The 21,558-nt window shown below is 37.9% G+C and overlaps 1 protein-coding gene across 1 annotated transcript in view; it reads right to left on the bottom strand.

Moving 5' to 3' along the window:
- LIX1 (Lix1 homolog (chicken)) overlaps nucleotides 1-21,558 on the bottom strand; it is a 50,700-nt gene that overhangs the window by 27,311 nt on the left and 1,831 nt on the right. The window contains 3 exon segments of the mRNA XM_009889714.1: nucleotides 1,856-1,951; nucleotides 4,952-5,098; nucleotides 15,349-15,512. Of these exon segments, the coding sequence (XP_009888016.1) occupies nucleotides 1,856-1,951; nucleotides 4,952-5,098; nucleotides 15,349-15,512 (407 nt within the window).

Here is a 21,558-nt window from a genome sequence, read left to right as displayed (position 1 = left end):
CCCCAGCTCTCCTGTAGGCCCCCTTTAGGTACTGAAAGGCCACAATGAGATCTCCCCAGAGCCTTCTCTTTTCCAGGCTGAACAGCCACAACTCTCTCAGCCTCTCCTCACAGGAGAGGTGCTCCAGCCCTGGGATCATCCTTGTGGCTCTCCTCTGGACACGCTCCAGCAGGTCCATGTCCTTCTTCTGTTGGGGACTCCAGAGCTGGAGGCTGTACTCCAGGTGGGGTCTCACAAGAGTGGAATAGAGGGGTAGTTCTTACTTACCATTGGATTTTAACATGTCTACAGTAGATATCAATCTTTTCCCCTGGGAAGGCTGCTCATCCATTTCTGTTTGTAGCACTGTTACAGGGATTTTGGATCAATTGCTAAATCTTCTTGGCTTACTGGTCAAAGTGGGAAGGAAAGGTCTTTAAAATTAATTGGGATATTTTTGGATTTGGTTTTACAAACATATTTTCTTGCACAAAACTCTCTACTCATAGATTAAAGCATCTCACTCGGTTAAATGTTTTTTGTATTTCAAGAGTGTTAAAGGCCTGATTTTTTAACTAGTCTTTGGTCATGTCTCAAATTTCTGTTGGTTTCCTTCCCTGGATGAATTGCATCTTGGGATCAGGAGAGGGTGGTCAGGACTTCAAAAAGGCATAACTTAGGCAACAGCAACTCTCCTGAATGTTTTGCATCTCCAGTGAAGTATGGTTACTTATAATATTGAGTAAATATGGCAACCTTTCCCATAGGATCACTTTTCACACTGTGTTGGACATGTCACTGTGAGGTATTAGTTGCAACTCGGGTAAAATACATAGGTTTCCAGAAACACACAGTTCAAATTGGGGTCTATGAATACTCAGATTACTTTCCTGATTTTGATCCCCCTTTGTACTCATTTGATATTTAAGTGTGGCCATGTCTTGCTTGTTCAGGTAAGGTGAAGTAGAATTGTCCCCATAACATATCATGTACTTCCAGTTATTTGTGTTCACTAACAAAAGGTATAACCCTACACTATACTGCAGGCAGTTTGAGATTTTGTTTGACGTCAGCTCAACTCACACTTCATCAAATGGAAGAAAAGCAAACTGACTCAGAAATATGTGGATCTACTTTGGTACCTATATGAAAAGCTGTGGGTGAAGGTATTAAATATGATTTGGTTATTTAGAAAGCTGTAAACAAACTGCTGCCTGGAGATTTCATTAGTGCCTCAGTGTACCTGAATGGTTGTATCAAACTTCTTTCAGCCAAAGCAAAACTTTGAAAAGGCTGGCTCTGTCAGAGCACCAGAGGTGGTCACCATCCTTCTGACATGACCAGCATTACAAGAATATTTGCCCTTATATGTGTTACATGAGACACTGAATGGCAATTCATTCACTTATGTTCAGTGTTTTTAGATTGTTCTTTGGAACACCAGAGCAGGAAGACAGGTGTGCTCTCGCTCTCTCTCTCGGATGTACCTATTGTAAGGTTAATGTCCACAATATTTTCTCCAATAACGTAGATTTAGCTTGTTATTTTTCCTTAGGAACTGGAATCAGACAGGCCATTTTATCAAATGTTCAGTTTAAGTACAGCACTATGTAGATGATATTTGATTCAGAAGGGAACACTGCTGTTTTCTAATATAGCAGTCACACGACGTTGCCATTTTACTTACTGTAGGGGAGTTTTGAAGTTAGCTTTTAATCATTCAAATCCAATTTTAACACAGTTTTCTCTCATTCTTCATCATCACAATATCCTCACCATGCCTCAAATGCCATGAGTTTTATTAGGTATTAGTCATGAAACTAAGGTGTTTCATTCAAATGGGAATGAAGCGGAAGGTGGACTGTCATCCTTATACCTGAAATTCCAGCATAGTTTTTCCAGTGTTTGATTCTAGCATGTAATGATAGGCTCCAATACTAGTACTTGGGTCATCAGCATCCTTTAGGTTACCCTTAGGGAAGAAATAAGAGGATGTGATTAGAACAGAGGTGGTTGGTTATGATGTATTTACGTATATTTTACAACTACGGACATGTTTTAGTACTGCAAAATTGAGTCATTTTTAATGCCTCTCCCTCTGCTTCTTTCCACAGCAAACAGTTTGGGAGTCATTTTTTGTCAATCACTGTTACTGTGGCTGTTATTCATTTTACCAACATTTTGTATAGCATCTGATTACTCTGAAAGGACTCTGACAATTCATAAACTCTGGTTTCTTTCTCCTTAAACATTGATCTATTGAACATTAGGGTTGTTGATGCCATTTGATGCTTGCCAGTCTGCCTACAATGACAGCAAATAAGAGTGCTAAATCACTTAGTGAGCTGTTGATTAAAGGGAAGGACGAAAGGAGAGATTAACCAAAAATGCTTTAATGTTTGCTTTTCAGTAAGCATTCATCATTCTAGAGGCTTGCTCAGCTAGCTCCACTACAGAGATCCTACTGGTCCTTCTCAAATCATTCTTCTCCTGATACAGTTGAGTTGGTTTATCTGATATGCTTTTCCTCTTGCCCGTGATCTTCACACTACCTACTCAGAGTTCCTTCTTTTCTATCTAGCCAGGCTGTTTCGAGCCTGATTTATTCAATTTCACTAGATAAGTCAGTGAATTGTGCGAGGCTTTTCTAACTTGGTGTTTGCTATGGCTCAAACATGCTCTGAAATATCTCAGCACTGGCATGCAGTGGAAATAAGACCCTCATCTGTACCAATAAAGGAGGATAAAAAGAAGGAAAGCGTTATCCCAGCAATGGATAATGGGATGGATAATGAAAGATGACAAAGAGAGCGGGAGAAGGGCCCAGGAAAATGATAACGCAAAGCTTGTAAAATGCTCTGAAGTATTTTCCACCCAATAAAGAATGCCATTATTGTAAAGAAGACACACGCTTATGGGAGAAAAAAAGGCAATTTGGAATTTTCCATTTCTTTACAGAAATGAAAATTATGTAGGAGATGTATCTGGTTCTGGAGCATTAACAAAAGTTTTTGCCAGGTGTGAAGACAGGAAGAAAATACAAGACTGGCAATGAGGAGAAGCAGAAAAGAAGGAAAAAAATCTGCTTTATTCTGTCCAGACCTGTTTATCCCTCCTCAGTCAAAAAGATAAAATATTCCTCTTGTTTTCATAGCTCAAACATAACTTGACTATAATAAGCCTAAAATGACTGGCTAAAATTTTGAAGCTGTTCTTAGCTTTTCTTGTGAACCAGAGCAGCATCCCTCTGGAGCACTTCTAAAATAAACTGGGAGTGACTGGTGGCTCAGCAGTATATATTTTGATGTTAATGCCCTGCTGCCTTTCATCTGATCTTACCTGTCCTGCTAATGTATGTATGGAAGAGTCTATCTCCTGGCTCCGGGATTTACCTGTGATACTGTTGCTCATCTGTCTAAAGTCTTAAACATAATTATTTGCGATGAATCCACAAAATGCCCCTTCTGTTAAATAATTTCTCTCTAGTTTGCAGGAATACTTATCACCGCATTGATAATTCTGACTGTGCAGGTTTTGCATCTCATAAAGTACATCTACAGTAATGTAGTCACTTAATAAAGTGCTTCTATGGCCATATTGATGAAATGATCCATAATTTTGCTTTTGCATTTTCAGTAGAATCCAATAGCTGCATGAATTAACCAGGTATAGCAAGGGGTAAAATTTCACTTAAGCTCGTTCTTTCTCCTCTCTTATGGGGGGAAAATTAGAAAAGCAACATGAGATAATTTGGGACAGATTTCCTTGGATGACCCTAGGTGTTCAATGACACAGTTAAACAGATTTCTACCCAATATGGTTCCACTGAATTTCTAGTTAATGTATGGGTTTTGAACACTGTAGTGTTAACACCCTGCTGCTGAAATATTTATGCTGGCTTTTAAATATCCCCAAGGAAATCCAAGCAGAACTCTGTAAAGTACATAACCTTTTACCGCAAACATTTCCATAAAAAAATATAAATTACTGAAATCAAAACTCCCTTTAAATTTCACCAAAAATAAATCATACTATAGTTTTCCTAATTTTTATGGATTTTTGTCTCTCCAAAATGTATAAAATTTACAGTGCTGGAAAAGAAACCATCCTTTCATCTGTAAAACAGACACAGAGCAGGCTGTCTTGCAGTCATCTGTTTCTACATGTTTCCCAAATATATCTTATGAGTACAAGGTGTTTTACTCAGAAGATGAACACTACAGATCATCTCACAAAATACAAGGAAACAGTAATGTTTCTAAACTTTTCAAAATCTTTTCCACACTTATCAGAAATACAAACATGAGAGGAATTCAATTAAGCTTTCCTGAATCCACTAGAGATGTCTTTTAGCAAATTACTGCTTTCATTTTTAGAGATTTCTAACACCCTAAGATGATATTTGTTACATAGTATTGTTCTGAGCTATAAATTTTATCTAAGTATAATCTCCAGAGAAAACAAATCTAAGCAACTTTCAAGGGTTAACACAGAGTTGCAAAACTGATGTTTTAATACGACAATATTAAGCACAAAATCGGCTTGGACAATCTTTATAAGAACAGTGGTGAAAAAACAGTAAAACTTTGAATTTTGTCAGCTGCATGAAAATTTACCAGTTTTGAAGAATAACAATCGTGTAGATTTCCTTCATTAATACCTTTCACGTGTGCTCTGTTGGTCACTGCTAGAGAGGAGACAATAGGCTAAGTAGAACTTTGATTTTGCCTACAAGGTCTTACTTATTCTGCCTACAAAATCTTCATGAGATTTTTTCCCCCTGGCAATCTTCTAAACTGCTATCATCCTACATAGTAGAGAAGCACACAAACTCTGAGTTACCTGGATTAACACTGAAGATATATTTGCAGAGGTTCTAATAATCCTATTGGTGAATTTTATTAATAAACCACAGTCATATCTCAGTACTAAACTAAAGTACTACACTAAAATTCCTTAAGTGTCATTTTGCATTTATGCTGGTTGAGGAAACAGACTCTCAAACACTTTCCATGATGAATTCCTTTGTGAACCTGTGACAAGGCGATTCATGGAAGAGGGGGTTGATCAGAGCCACTTTTGCAGCATCTCGCCTTGCCTCTGCTTTGTTTCAGCAGCTCTGAAAAAGCACACAATAAATTTTACAGGTCTCAGGTGAAGTCTGTATTTCCCATTGCATTTCTTAAGTGTACTTTTCCCTCTCAATACTAGAAAGGTACAACATAGTTTAAAAAAAAAAAAAGGTATTACCTGTATTATTTATTAACTGCTTTTCTCATAAAATTTTACTTCTGAGAGCTAATACTTTAAGCAAGAAATAGATTTACCACTTTTTTTTTCACAAAAAAAATATTGGTTTAAAGATTAATGTATTTTATGAGAAATGTGTCATTTTGGTGATCTTTTTAATTGAATTTTTAAATCTTTTCAAGTATTAATTTCCAGTTTAACATACTTTCTAGCAGAAGTCAAGTTTAGAGTAAATTAAGTTTCCAAAAAATGTTCCAGTGAAAATGCACCGTAAATATTTGGGATTTTCTTTCTTTTTTTTTTCTTCAGAAAACAGGTTTGGTTTGACATCTGCAAAGCACAATGATGTCACTGAATTTCTTGATAATTCTTTCCTTTGCTTCTTTTATACCGACTATACTAACTTTCAGGTGGATCTGATCACTCCAAAGGGACAACTTGAAATAAAATATTCATCTACTGTTGTTCACCCCACCTTTGCTGGATAGCAGGTTGAGCTGCCAGCAATTAGCTGCTTTCCTTGCACAGTTTACAGGGGGCTACCTGCTAGTTTAGTCAAATCTTTAAAAATTGCAAAAAATGTCCCCATCTTACCTTGTCCAACATCCTGCATTACATATGCAGTCAGGACACATCCATGTACGCCACACCAAGCCCAATGATTTTAGTTATATCAAAGCCTTTGCAAGGCAAAATGAAAAAAAATTGTCTGCCACAGACAGTGAAAAGTAGAACTCAAAGCACTAGCAATGCCTGAATTGCAACTACAAAGGATAGATTATGTGAATTAAATCCAGATGGACATAGCAGACGTGTATCCCAGGATTTTGGTAGGCTTAAAAATGCCTTAAAATATTTATGCCAATCTGACCAAAAGGTGAAACTTGAAACATGTCAAATCTGGCAAACAATCTGGGCTTGAACAAGCAAGTAAGGCACTGAAGAGTAACAGCAGAGTACAGAGTCTACTTTAGCTCTAACCTAGAGGGAGAATCAGTCCCAGCAATGGCCATTCTCTTATGAAACATCAAAAAGCAGTCACTCTCAAACTCTGCTTTGTTCATCCTTTCAGCTGCTGTCTCCCCACCGCACCCAATGAATGTATAGACAGTAATTTATTGGGAAAGGGGTGAGAAATACATTATCTTTTACAGTAATAGCAATAATAACAATAAATTCCTAGTCTTTCTAAATGTCCTGATTTGAGCAACACAGGACTGATTTATCTTCTAATGCTTAGGAAAAATGCACTTTTAGAAGGCTCTAGCCTCTGAATTTGTGAAAATATTTACTTTATAGACAGCTATGGTGTGTGGGTTTCAAGGTCTCAGTGTTTTCAAGCTCACCAGGTGCAGCAATGAGGAGGAGCAAGACCCGGGCACTTGACCGAAGCTGGCCAATAGGATTACTTTATACCATGAATGTCGCATTCAATATAAATTAGACAGTTTGCTTCGAAGTGCTCTCTCTCCTTTGATGGCAGTGATCCTGAGAACTTCTTGACCTGGTGCTGGACACCTGAACCCTTCCCTTCTTCCCAAAGCCATCACACTCAAAAGCTGGAGGCAGTACCCCAGGTGGAGTCTCACCAGAGAGGATCAGAGGGGCAGAATCACTTCCCCTGACCTTCTGGCCACAGCTCTTTTGATGTAGCCCTGGATACGTTAGCTTTCTGGGCTGCGAGCATGCGTTACCAGCTCATGTGGAGCTTCTCATCAACCAACACCCCTAAGTCCTTCTCCTCAGGGCTGCTCTCAATCCATTCTCTGCTGAGCCTGTATTTGTGCTTGGGATTGCCCTGAACCAGATGTAGGACCTTGCACTTGGCCTTGTTGAATTTCAAGAGGTTGGCATGGGCCCACCTCTCTGGATGACATGGATGACATGATGAATAAATTTTCATTAGACTTGGAGGAAAGCAGTCTTTTAAAAATATCTGAATATATTTTAGATGCCAAGAAACAGTAATTAACATCTCAACAATTCCAGTGTTTAATTTTCTTCATGGATAAGAAGTTTTGCCATATGTGAGATCTTCACCTTACTTCAATCTTACTTCAACTGATAGATCAGTTTTGTTATCTGCAATGTTTGATATGATGCATTGCATACTCTTTTATGTACAATTACAGCAGCATCCACAGACTCTTCTATCCTCTTTTTTTCTTCCTCCAGGCTTTAAGAAATTCAGTATCTGACACAATGAATTTAATTCTACAGGATTGTTTCTATTCACTTCAATAAGAGGTGTGAGTACACTGCATTGTGTTACTGCCAGGAGATTTGTAATTATGATGTAATAACTGGTTTCAGTTGCAAACGGTTGATTGTTCTAAATTCAATGAAAATGGATGCATAATCCTCTGAAATGAGTAAAAGTAATGTTTTAAATGCTTATCTTTTTATGAGATCGACTTTTTTTTTTTTTTTAATTTGAAAGAAGACAACTTTACCGTCCCTTTTAAAATACCATTTTAAACAAGTCTGTTCACAAAAACCCTATGATTTCTAAAAGGACAGTGAATTTATATTTCTTTTTTTTTACTTTGGTTATCCTACAATGTTCTCTCATAAGTTGACATCTCCCTGAATCTGTAAAATATCCATTTCAAGCTGCTCAGTTCAAATGTTTTGTCACTGTGTATTTTTCTTTCATTATGTTTAAACATTCTCTTGCAGGTTGTGTTTGAATCTGTTTTCTTAGATTCTGAGAACAAAAGTCAGACTTACTTGCTTTCAATAATAAATGTTATAACACAAACCAATCCAAATAATTTGGTTTTAAACCATCTTTATGAAAATGAAATCTGGTAAAAAATGAAGTTAAAAGAAGACTATTTATTTTTAAGTAAGACAAGGAAAGGAGCAGATCAAAGAGATTTATAAGTGAATGGTAACCCTTGAGAGATTAAGGGATTTACAAATCTGGAAGAAGTGAAAAATCCTTAACATTTACTGTATGTAACAGAAGATACAAAAACTTAAACAGAAATGTGGATTATAATTTAAAGTGGTGACATATGACTTGCATCTGTGATTTTTTCTCTTGTAATTTTTTTTCTCAGTCCTGAAAGGATGAAGCTGATTAAAGCTCATTTCAGCTGGGGAATAAAAGGTTAAAATTTTAATGTATTTTTTCAGAGGGCAGAGATTTTAGCATAGGCTCTTGGGCACAGGTTTACAAAGAAGTCTTGAATTATTCAGAGCTGAAGCCGTGGTGAAGACTGCAGAATACTTGTCATAATAGCCAGTCATACCAACGGGCTAGGCCTTCAGGCCAGCTGACAGACTCCAAAAAGGGTCGGGGGGGGTTCTTCTCTGTTGTTGTGATGTAACACATATTGAAACACTCTCCATCATCTCCACTCTTAACATGCTGGTGTATTTAGTTTTTTCTAGCTGGAAAGGGACAAGGAGGCCTTAGCCTCCATCTCTACAGGGAAGAGGTGGTGTTGACCAGGCCAATATGGACAGGTGGCAGTGACCAAGGCTCAGAGAACCAGGTTTGTCCCAGTCTTTCATACATGTAGAAAACGGGGAAAATAGGGCCTAGTTTAAAGACGATCTTTGATTTTTCTCAGTAGGTGAAAGTACCCAAAAAATGCAGTGTTTCATTATAACCCATTTCAACTTAGATAATCACTATTTATCTGAAACAGCAAGTTCACTTGTCACACTCCCTGGTGTTGTAAACATCAGTGCCGTGGGCCAGACCCTCAGTGGAACAAAATGCGCGTGTGCTGAGTTATTTGTGTAATGTAAGCAGGTGGTGTACAGGGCGGTTCTGGCTCTGTCTAATCCTGCGGCAGCTTCATGAGGACTGGCTGCTGCTGAGTTACTGCAGCAATGGGATAAAACCAGCCTGTTGCTGTAAGTCACAGCAAGACCTGAAATCACTCAGAAGGATCAATGTTAAAGCGTGGTCCTTCTAGTTGTCTCCTCCCATTCTGTTTGGTGCCTGCAAGGAGATCAAAACCAAAGCATCACTCCTGTAATTGGTGAAAAGAGGAAGAGGCTTGATAAGTGAGTTTAAAAGTCAGTTTCATTTGTTCTCAGGCAGGCATTGGAAAACGAAATGTGCAGAACAGAGAACTTAGACCAAAACACCCCAGTGTCGCCCCTGAGACTTCCACTGCTCTCAATAAAACTTTCTACCTCTGCTTTGAGAGTTTTTCTGATGAAATTTGGTGCTGCATTAAAAAAAATGGGGTTTAATGCTTTTAAAAAGATACTTCAGGTGACCTTCATGACACACTAAATAACTTTCCCATTCTAAGTTGGCAACTATCATTTCAAGTCTATGCTTTCCATGGTATTGTGAAGAAACTTGTAAAAGAGACTAAATTTGCAACATGACCTACAAAGCCAGTGAATCCAGGAGCTGCCAGATCACTGACAGAAAACAAGGACAGCTTTAAGTGCTGGGTTAAAACATGAAAAAAAAAGAAAGTGTGTAAGACTAAAAGGACTAAGGCTTAGCGACAGCTGTAAATAAAAAATGCATCACTTCTCATCACCAGTGGTGTGAATGTTTAACTAAGCACATTCCTCACCTAATACAAATAGAAAATTCACTTCAACAATGTATTGCTGACTAAGAAAACAGTTGTCTTCTGCTACATTTCTGAGAGTTTTTTTCCAGTGTTGATGAGTAGAATGGAATACAATTATACCAGCTTGGGGTAATGCAAAGGCAAACTTAGCCCAGTACATTTTGCAGAAATTGTAAGTTAAAAAGAAGAAAGTGTCTCTGGTTCTGCTACATACATTTTTTGAAGCTACAGAGTTTCTCCTTTATCTGAAAATCTAAGTAACAAATAAGTAATTCTGGCACCTCTTCCTTCACGTTTGTCTCTCAGTGTTTTTGGCAGCTAGCTCATATTCAAAGCTAGAACACTGAAGAAGGAACAGCACCAAATGAAGCATTTTAGCACCCCACATATATGTGATGAGGAAGATATTCCATTGTAGGCACAACCGGAGAAAACTTAAATGGAGATAAGTCCATCAATTAAGTTGTAACTGAAACACTCAGGCCTCTCAATACTATGGACAACATTTATTTGATTTACAAGATTTTCACAGGAGCTTCATTTGTCCCTGTTGACTGATGGCAATACTGATAACAAACACTATACTATTTATACCATTTATCTGTTTGCCCACACCCCATATTTGCACTCTTACACATACAGATGATAAAATTTGGAAACACCTACCAAATTATTCAAACCATGGGAAGCTTGATTTGAGATGGAGACAGTGTTTCTTGATTTTAAACAACTCATTTCTGGCCATTTGATATGAAAATGCTCAAGAAGAAATTAACTGAATCCCTAAGTCAGTGTCATCACATGGGCTACAGGATTAGAACTATTTATTCCCTCTCCTACATTGTGTTTATGAAAGGCTTCTTCACACCACGAGGGACTGAGGAAGGGCTGAAAGCACAAACTTTATATTTTACGAATGAGAATTTCAGTTATATGCAACTTTGATGCTTGTGTATTTGTCCTTTTGACGGTATTAATATTGTTGTGATCAAAATAGTCTAGGGATGTACCTGAGGGAATACTCACTGAGTAGTGACCTTCTGTTTAACCAGTGATACTTTCATTAGACTGGGGATAACAGATGAGCTTTTTAGTTGCAGAAACCTGCATGCATTCAAATCCTACAGATTCAAAGAAGTGATACTGCACTCAAAATCTGGTCCATTTTTTTACCTCCAGCTATATTGTCTAGACTATAAAGCATACTTTGATGAATAGTAGCAAGGAAACTTCAGTAAACACATAAGCAAATGATAATTTGATATCACCAGCTCAGGGAATTATCAGTGCTTCGACCCTTATCGAGCTACAAACCCATGGTTCAAAAGAATTCATTGATGTAGATCATGTCTCTTGCAAAGATGAAAACTAGGCTTGACTTGAAAATGCATTACATTGCATTTATGAAGTCAAAGTATTTGGCATATTTCCCTTTGGTACTGAAAGCAAAAACACCTGTTAGAAACATGAGCAGTGTGGTGCCTGAGTTTAGCAAGAGGGGAGCCAGAAGCTGATCAGATGGACCTTGTGTTGGTCCCTCTGACATCAATGAAAATTACTGCATGGGTTTTAGTTAGTCATGGTATATGATTCTGGTGTTGTGTTCAGAACAAAAATAGAAGAGAAGATCTTTAAAACACAAAGGCAAATGAATAGATTTTTTGACTGTGAAATACCATGAAGTGCATCATGTAATTCAGAATAAGGATGCAGAACTTTAGTACTACACGTGTTGTTTAAAACAAGGCTTGAGAAGGGATATTTGTAGTGTTTCTGTACTGCATTGCTTACCATTATTTACAGATGTAATAAATATAATAACTGTATTGGGTTTTAAGAAATCTGGACACTGAAAACCTTGATCTCTATAAATTAAGATATTGGCAATCCATTACTAAATTGTTTGATGCTTGCAATGCATGTCTTTGATGAGCCATTTTCAATTAGACCCATCTGCGTGCTGCTAATGCTTTTTCCTGAAAGCATGAACAGAACCAATCTGTTAATATCCATCTGCAGCAGCTCGGCATGGGCAGCAGGGTGCCAAGCTGGCTTTCTTCTGCTTATGCATCAGTGAGGTCATCCTGAATTATATTCCTGACTGACTGCAGCAAAGCAGTTATATAAGAGAAATATACAATCCAACACTTTGTAATGCACAGGGAAGATGTTAAATTATTTGAACAGCATTGTTAAAATGAAAATAAAACAAAAGAGATCATGGGTGCGTAAAGTGTTGGCAAAATATGAAACACCATGTAAAACTGATAGCATACAAGGCAGGATAAGAACTTAGCAAAGAAAAAAAGGTTTAAAAAATTTACTGTTTTTCTTTCTTGCATCATATTTTCGAAGACCGTAATGTCAAAACTGTCTTGCTTTGGCATCATCACAAGTCTTTGAAACATTTCAGGTCCAGGAAATTCTTGGATGTTTTAAGCAACTCTGTAAACAGTATTCCCAACAGTTTCATAATGAGGACTGACACTTTAGGAAAAGTAGTTCCAGAATGTTCAGAAGACTTTGTGAAGAGCCCCCGCCACAAAAGCTCTTAAAAATAATCTTCTTTACCATTTTTCAACTAACAAGCACTATGAGTTTAGCTTCTTCCAAATTAGTTTACTGCCATTTTAGTTTGAAATTGGGTTCCATATGTGTTGCTGAGAAGTTATTTTTGACCCTGAGCTGCACAGAATGAGAAATTAGATGCACTGAAGTCACTGAAAAGCAATGTACTTTCTCAAGCAATTTTAGTCCATTTCAGTAACCTTTTAGAAGCTTTAAAAGGCTACCTGGACAAACTACTGCTGGATAACTCTCCCAAATTCCTGAGGAAGCAAAAACTTCTGCAGAAATACAGGAAAATGAAAAATTTGAATGCCTGTCTTCTGTCATGAGAGAAAGAAGCCTAATCTGAACCTGTTGCAAACCTAGAAAATTCAAGCTAATTTTTAGTGTTTTGTTTTCTTGGGGGGTGGGAGGTAGGAGTTTTACTGATTTATACTAAGTTAACATCTTGCCTTGAAAATTTAAGGCTAAGAAAAGAAGGGTTCTATACAGTAGAACACTTTTGCTACCCTTGCAGCTAAAGTTGAGTACAGTTCCCCAGCTCCGGTCAAAGACATTGTAAACCATCATGGCTTGCTCAGTCCATATCCTAGTTGAGGTTCTAACTCTCCTATTGTGAACTGAAAGACCCCATGGCACACGGCTTGTTTCCTTTATGTTATGAGAAAACATTCCAGAAAGCATGTCATGCAAAATTCACAGTCTCTAAACTGTTATTTGGGTCTGTTTAACAGGAGGGCTGAACTGTAGCATTTGGAAAGGCCCATGGATGTTTACCAAATTGGTTAAAATACTTGGAATAACAGCAGCTGCCACAGTTTCTAGTTCTTAATGGATTACATATACACTTTAGGTTACAGTGAATGAGTAGTTGTTGAAACTTAGCTGCATGTATGAGAAGAATACTGTTGCATTGACCCTAGTGGAGATGATGGATCGATGCTGGTCTTCAGCTGAAGATTAGGCTATCTATGAACAGGTTGATCATAGAGTAACAGCATTGTCTTTGTAGATAAAACAATTAGTTTTTACTGACCTCCTCCCTGCCTTTTTTTAAAAGTAAGATGGCTAGATTTAGAAATATATTCTGGATAAATTCACCTGCAAACTCTCCTCTGTCACAAAACGAAGGCAAGTAATGAGCTTTATTATGTTAATTAGTATCTGTTATGTATACTCGACGAATACATACGAATTTTATGATTCGTTGCAACACTTTCTGCTTTTTCACCATGCAAACCACTAGGGGTCAATTAGATTTACAATTCATCTTTTTTGTCCTACTATTGCAACAGGATAGGCATGCTCTAGTGATGTAAATCATGGACAAGCACCTTTTAGACTTGGGTAGAAAATGACTCTATAGCAGCATTACCCTGCTTAATTGCTTAAAACCTGAAATAATGCCACTCTGCACCAAACAAATAGATAAATAAAAAAGAAAATGCTTAAGAGTCCATATGTAAAATCTTGGCTATGACAAGCTTGGAACATGACAAAAATGTCTTATTCCAGCTAACTTACCACTGAGTTGAAGAAGACCTTCAGCTGAAGGCCAGCCCTGAATTTCAAATATAACCTGTAACAAATGAATTCATACATCATTACCTAGCCCCAGGTGCCTAAAGTTACTGCGTAGTATGAATAACTCTAAGCAGTTGAAATGAAAGATGGATTAGGAAAAAAAAAAACCAAACATGATTTTATATGTATTTTTTTTGTATTTATTGCCAAATAATAGAATACTAGAAATTCTGAGGAGAATGTAAAAAATTATAGTAAGTTATAGTGCGTTTGGAACGGGAATGAAGCCTATTTTTCCCACCAAAGTCTTTACAATTTTCTAACACAATTTATGGGTCTGCCATAACTTGCTACCCCCAAAAGTAATACAAACACAGAAGTAACTATGTTCCTCAGAATTGCTGAATAACAGGCTCTGGAAACTGTGCTCCTGAATGTGTTTCTTTTATTCATTTGCTTCTGATCTACAGCTGACTTTTTTTGACAGAATTACAACTCTATCTTGCTATGTTTTGACATGGAGAAACTATATCTTGACCAAAAAAAACCAACCAGTTCAGCGACTAGATTTTCTGGTTTATAGATAAATGCAAATGAACCTTTAAATGATGTTGGTAGCTGGGATGTTTCCGGTTTTATTAAATACCGTGTTTGTATTCTTTTCTTTCTGTAATTGTACTGAAACCATCAGTTATTTCACAAAAGGCTATGCAGTCAGCAGCTAGTGAAAAAGGGAGTTATGAAGGACTCTACTAAAATTTCCACTGTTCTGGAAATAATTCTGATTCCGTCTCAAAAATTTGGTTGTTGAGGATCTCAAGCTCTTTCTTCGAATGTTTTGCTTTTTCACAGTGTCAATGCCTATGAAGTTCAAGCTTGTGCCACCTTCCTTTAAATGAAGGTAGGGTACTTAAACAGGCAATTTTCTTGTCCTGGAGACTGGCGGCACCAAATTCAGTTTCATCTTCTGTTTCACTGAAAGTGAAATCTGAACTGACTGTGTTTTTATATGTTTGCACAGCATTAGAATGGGATGAGTGGTACATATTATAGGGCATGCTGTTATCATGAGAAGTATCTTCACAGTGAAAAACAAAACAAAACAAAACAATTTCTCCTTCAGAACAGGTTTTCTTCTTTTCTGAAGGAAAGAAACCACACACACTTTTGTCTTAGATTCAACTGACAGAAATGGTTGAGTTAATCATAATATCTTTTGTTAAAGATATGGCTGGAAACCAGAGACTAGACTGCTAAAATCATTCTGTGCTCACTTAGTTCCTAGAACTGGCTGTTATTTTCCTTCAAGTAGTTTGCCTCTCTCAGACTGCTGGGGATTGGAGACAGAGTATGAAGCTAAAAAAGTCAGGTGTGAAACTGCATTGTTATAGAAATAGACATACCACATAATTTTTATGACAAAATCCTCTTCAGAAGACAATTTGCCCTGGCAAAGATTGGAAATGCCACTTACCTGAGAGTTACCAAAGCAACTTCCTCCTGGCAAGGCAATGTAACTCACAAATGGTGAGCCCAGGGAGCTCAGTGACTCATGTACAACGATGCCTTCACTTGGAAACATGGCTTTCTGCTTCCATTTGCTTTTCCAGATCTCCTGCAATATTGCTACAACATTCACTATCAAAGACATAAAAACGCTCAGTGTAGGAAGGATACTGTGTAAGTCCTTGATCTTGATTTAGTTTTTCTCTGTGTTAAACAAGAAATGCAAACATATAAGCTTGATACTTTATGTATCTTCACCAGTATTAAAAATTCTGTGATTTGCCCTGGTGTGGAAATGTGATCACATTGCAGACACATAGGCTGAGGAATTTCAGAGATTAGAGATAGCTGCTGAACATTTAATCTGGGTCAGTAGTGTTGACCTTTTAAGTCAGTATGTTGGAACAACAGGAATGGAGCAGCTCATTTTTAAACAAGAGAAAATGTTACATTCTGAAGTCTCTTTACCTGTTGTCAAAAAAAATCATGGTTACCCAGAGAAAATTGCTTTTAATGCAAAATTTTATGAAGTGGCCATGCTAAAGGTGCTGTATATTATGATGGTGATAGCTACAGGCTATCATGAAAATGCAAATACAAAAACTAGAAATTTGGCTGACAGCATGACTATTGATGTGGGACTCCAAAGTTTTAAATCCTGTGGTGGATTAATTTTTATGTTTTTGTTATATATCATGCAGATTTGTAGTAATTTAAGAAGGCATGAAAAATGTATATATGTGTTCAGATGTACAATTAATTGTGCTATGGTACCATTCTGAAATGGTACCAGGATTACTAATGCTTATGTCCCAATATTAATTTCTCCTGCAAGAACATGCATTCTTTGGTTTCATTTTTAAATATTCCAGGCAGATCATATGCTGTGTATCAGTATTTTGTATCCTAGTAGTCTAACAATGCAATGTTAGGTCTGAGCATTTTCAGAAATAGTATCAGTACACAGATGGAAGCAAGATTTGCTTTTACTTGAGAGGTTTAATGAAACAGAACAATGCAATTTATGTCTCATTTTGAAAGGCCACACTCATTCTTGTAATTGTATTTTGTATTTTGAATGATGCCGATGAAATTGCTGAGTTTTTAAAATAATACCATTAACTTGCATTGAGAACCACTTTTTTCAGGATTAAATTATCTGTGCTTTATAAATACTTTTTGTACTGTGGGTTGCTGAATCGGTTAACGGTATTGATTTTATTGAAGTCAATGCCAAGTCTCCCGTTCAAACAGACAATATTTTATCCATAAATCTATGTGTGCTCCCTCCCTACCTACCCAGATCTTTCTCAAATGGACGTTTATAGTAGTAGAAGTGTTACCAAGTTGAAGGGCAAGAATTCCATATATCCTTCTTCGTTAGTTCTCTCCCATAGGTGAATTTGAATTTTAAGGGTTTCACAATAGTGTATTTGGTTTTGACTGTAATGTGTAGTTATGAGGTGAGATTATCTTTCTCTGTGCGCTCCTCTACCATGCTTTTTAATCAGCTGAAAAAGCATCTTGTTCTGGAGTTGTGTTGTACGTGGTGAAGGAGTCTTAGGGTATCCTGTCTGAAGTTCCCCTAGCCTACAAGGATTGTTTGTTTTCTTTCCTGGAGCAGGCTGCTTAGAAGGTCAGAGTTCTGCAGAGCAGAAATACACAGGCTGTTCCATTGCATTTCCCTAAATAAGCCCTGAGCTCTTTTCATTATTCATAAATACTGTTTTATGTGAACCAGATTTGAAGAAGATTAAATGGTGAAACAGGTGGTATAACACAGCATTCTTTTCTGTTTGATTTCTCACCTTTGAGTAGGGAATGCCCCGCATCCACTTAAGAAAGTCTGTGGGTGAAACTAAGTATGGGAAACAGAACTTTAATTTGAATTACATCAGTAAGTTTGTACCACTTCTATGCTAGAAAAAAAAGACAAAATCGATCCCAAACTTCTATGAATTCTGGCTAGGCACTCACCTCAACCAAAGCAAAGAAACAAGACCATGAACAGGAGAATGTCCAACTAGAAGGGAGGTGCTTTGGCAAAGACTAGAAGGCTTATGCAGTGACAACCTTTTTGCTGCTGAGAGAGTGGAATATAAAGAACAAGATCACTAGCTACTTCATAATTTTAAAACTCAAACCAGCTCTTTCTAAAAACCCTTTTAACTGCCTTCATAGATTTAATTTCATATCTGAATACAGAGAAAAATATAAGCTTTTTAAATAAAATAAATATGTGATTCAAAATTTATTATAGATTATTTAGTGAGAGGCTAGCGAAGTTGTCTTACATGTCTTAAGTCAATCTGTGGCACATAATCAGTAAAACCATAACCTTCAAGCAAAGTTAATAAGTTCCAAGTGCACCCTTCTGCAGCTGCAGCCTGTTATAGCTTGTAACTTTGCATGCATCTTAGGGAAGCTGTCAAATTGGTTTCAGACTAACAAACAGATATTATTTAAACCTGTAGAAAAAAGGTCAGCAACTGAGGTAGGAACCAGCAATTTTTTGATGGAAGGTTTCATATCTTCTCTTTCAATTAATTTTGTGTATTTTTCAAATAACAACTGGATAGCTTTAGTATGCAATATAAACTAATTTTTCCATGATCTTCTTATGTGTTTATAAGCTGTTATATATTATCACGTTAGTCATGTTTTTATTAGGATATACCGGTCCCCATGCTATAGTTTCTATTCTCCGTGCATAATATATGCTATCTGATGTAGTACAAATAGGAATAAGGCCCAAATCTCCACTAAACCAGAATGAAACAAGGTGTTAAGAAAATATGGACATATAGCAAGTACTGTGGCCCACAAAGTATGCTGAGAGGCCTTCAGGGGCCTATTTTCTTCTCCACAATGGACTGAAATCACTTGGCAAAATGTTCACAAACCAACTAACTACAGTGCGATTCATCTAGGAACCATAAATTCAAGTTAGGTGATAAAAATCCTTTGTGGAAGTACTTAGATTTTTCCAAGCTATACAGTAACATCTACTGAATACTGGCACATTTTTTAATGTTGAAGAAAGGGTTAATAAGATACAATGGTTAAAAACTGTTGTTCAACAAATTCAGGCATGGGACAAGGTGATAGACTCCAACTGAGGTAATTAAACTTGGGAACACTTTACCAGATGTAGGAACTGATTCATGGTTGCTTCAAGTTCTACAGTGATGTTACCTCATATTTGTGAATTATCTTTCTGATTAATTCTTCAGGATGTGTAGCGAAAGGGGAAAGGACTTCCTGATTCTTCTGCTTCTGTCTTTCACTGGCCTGCATTAGTCTTGAAAGTGTAGTAAGGCTACTGGGATTAGCTGAAAACAGGACAGGAGAGAGAGGACACCAGTGGTCAGTTATAGCACAATATCTCTAAGAAGGGCTGGAAGAAGCATCTGGGGAACCACAGGCCTGTCAGTCTGACCTCAGTGTTGGAAAAGGTTATGGAGCAGATCGTCTTGAAGTGCCATCACATTGCATGTACAGGACAACCAGGTGATCAGGACCTGTCAGCAGCGTTTTATGAAAGGCAGGTCCTGCTTTACTAACCTGATCACCTTCTATGACAGCCTCTCAGTAGCTGCCAGATAGGCAGTGGATGTTGTCTGTTTGGACTTTAGTAAAGCCTTTGACACTGTTTTCCACAGCATTCTCCTGGAGAAACTCGCTGCTCATGGCTTGGATGAGTATACTGTTTGCTGGTTAAAAAACTAGCTGAATGGCTGGGCCCAAAGTGAATGGACTTAAGTCCATTTGGCAGCTGGTCATGAGTGGTGTTCCCCAGGCTGGATCGATGTGTTGAGGCCAATGGTATGAGGTTCAACAAGGCCAAGTTCCAGGTCCTGCCCTTGGGTCACTACAACCCCGTGCAGCACTAGCTTTTCTTGTAGTGAAGGTCCCAAAACTGAACACATCAGTGCCGACAGTTTTGGGACCTTCACTACAAGAAAAGCATTGAGGTGGACGAGCGTGTCCAAAGAAGAGCAATGAAGGTGTGAAGGGTCTAAAGACAAAGATCTATGAGGAGCAGCTAGGGTAACTGGGGTTGTTTGAAAAAAAGGAGGCTCAAGGGAGACCTTATCACTCTCTACAACTACCTGAAAGCAGGTTGTGGCAAGGTGAGGATTAGTCTCTTTTCACAAGTAACAAGTAATAGAAAAAAAGGAAATGGCCTCAAGTTGCACAAGGGATTTTTATATTGGATATTAGGAAAAATTTCTTCAGTGAAAGGTGTGTTAAGCATTGGAGCAGGCTTCCCAGGGAAGTGATTGAGTCACCATCCCTGGAGGTATTTGAAAGATGTGTAGAGTGGACTTGGGAGTGTTAGGTTTACACTTGGACTTGATAATCTTAAGGGTCTTTTCCAACCTAAATCATTGTATGACCTACATGGATGTAACCTCCTCAGAGTCAACTCAGAGTTGGCCCCTGACACCCTTTTATGGCCTCCAACCAGCAGGGAAGCTGAGGTCCTCGGCAAGATATTTTCCATGTAGAACCATCAGGACACTTTCCATATGTATTGGGTTTACCTGGTGAGGTTTTAGTAGAGGGCAGGGAGGCACTGCAAGAAGATGCCAGAAGCTGCCCCCATGTTGGACAAAGCCAGTTCTAGTTAGCTCCATGATGGATCTGCTGCTGACCAAAGCTGAGCCTGTCAGCAATGCTGGTGGTGCCTCCATGATAACATATTTAAGAAAGGGTAAAACCCCCTGTGCAGCAGCTGTGAGGGAGGAGCATGAAAATGTGAGAGAAATAGCCCCATAGACACCAATGTCAGTGAAGAAGGAAGGGAATAGATGGTCCAGGTGCCAGAGCAGAGAATTCCCTGCAGCCTGTGGAGAAGAACATGGGACCCCGTGCTGGAGCAAGAGAAGGGCGTGAGGATGAAGGAGCAGCAGAGACAGGGAATTATGGACTGACTGCAACCCCCATTTCCCATCTCTCCATGCCACTCAGAGGGGACAAGGTAACAGAGAGAGGAGTGAAGCTGAGCCTGGAAAGAAGAGGAGTGTTTTCAGTTTTATTTTTATTTCTCACTACACTTCTGTTATTAATTTGCATTTAATTATATTAATTTCACGAAGCTGTGTCTGTTCTGCCCATGATGGTAATTGGTGAGTGATCTTCCTGTCCTTACCTGAATCCACAGGCTTTTCAACACATTTTCTCCCCCTCCTGTTGAGGAACAGGAGTGAGATAGTGGCTTGATGGTCACCTGTCAGCCAGCCAAGGTCAACTCACCACACCATGTAATTCTCTACCCTGCATCCCAAGTCTCAGTCTTTCTTGCCTTCTATATGTGGTATTGCTGAGGTCCAAAATGAGGGCTAACTGCTCTCCATTCATGGTGAATATATTTTTCCTAAGACTTTATATCTTCTAGCACCTTCAAGCAAGCCATTTCTTAAAAAAAAAAAAAAAGCTTACAAAACACCCACCAGCAGCAAAAAAAAAAAAAAAACCAAAACACAAACAAACCCAACAGAAATAACAGTAAACCCTAAAACAAACTTTGGCAGGTCTGTTACTACTTCCTAAGAACATAAAGTGACTGATTCAAAACCTTTGGGTTAACTATCTCTCTACTGACTTGTGTGTTGTTGGAATAAGTATATACCTGCTTATGTTTTCTGCTTCTCCAACTTAGAAAATGGGATGCTATTTAATTCTTGTAGGTTTTTTTATCACTACCTCATCTTTGTCTTAAGAACCAGAAATAACTACGAGAAGAGATAATCAAAAAAACTAGTGTATATTTGAAGAAAAAATAATCTTTCTGCACAATACATCATCTACTATTGGATCTGGAATTGCTTTTTTGTATACTTTCTGATAGTTTTCAGAAAATTTGGGGTAAGAACAGCGTAGTACATTACTGTAAGCGTTTTCAGGCAGACAATATATTTTGATTGCACAGCGTTTAACAGAATTGGGTTCTGACATATATTTAAGTGTCCTACAGTTTTGCTTGCATATCACATCAGAAGACAACTGCATATTAGGCAAAGGGCTTTTTTCCCATTTCTTCAACCTACAAAAATAATTTACATGCAGGAAATGCAATAGCAATCTACTTTTTAGTTAACAGACAATATTATGAGATATAATACAGGCTCATTCCTATTGCTTCCTTGTTACACACACTGTCCTAAGGCTAGGG

Source organism: Charadrius vociferus, unplaced genomic scaffold (genome assembly GCF_000708025.1).
Source record: "Charadrius vociferus isolate BGI_N301 unplaced genomic scaffold, ASM70802v2 scaffold377, whole genome shotgun sequence".
Lineage (NCBI taxonomy): Eukaryota > Metazoa > Chordata > Aves > Charadriiformes > Charadriidae > Charadrius > Charadrius vociferus.
Note: the sequence above shows the minus strand (reverse complement) of the source record. Positions and strands in the feature narration are given on the sequence as shown.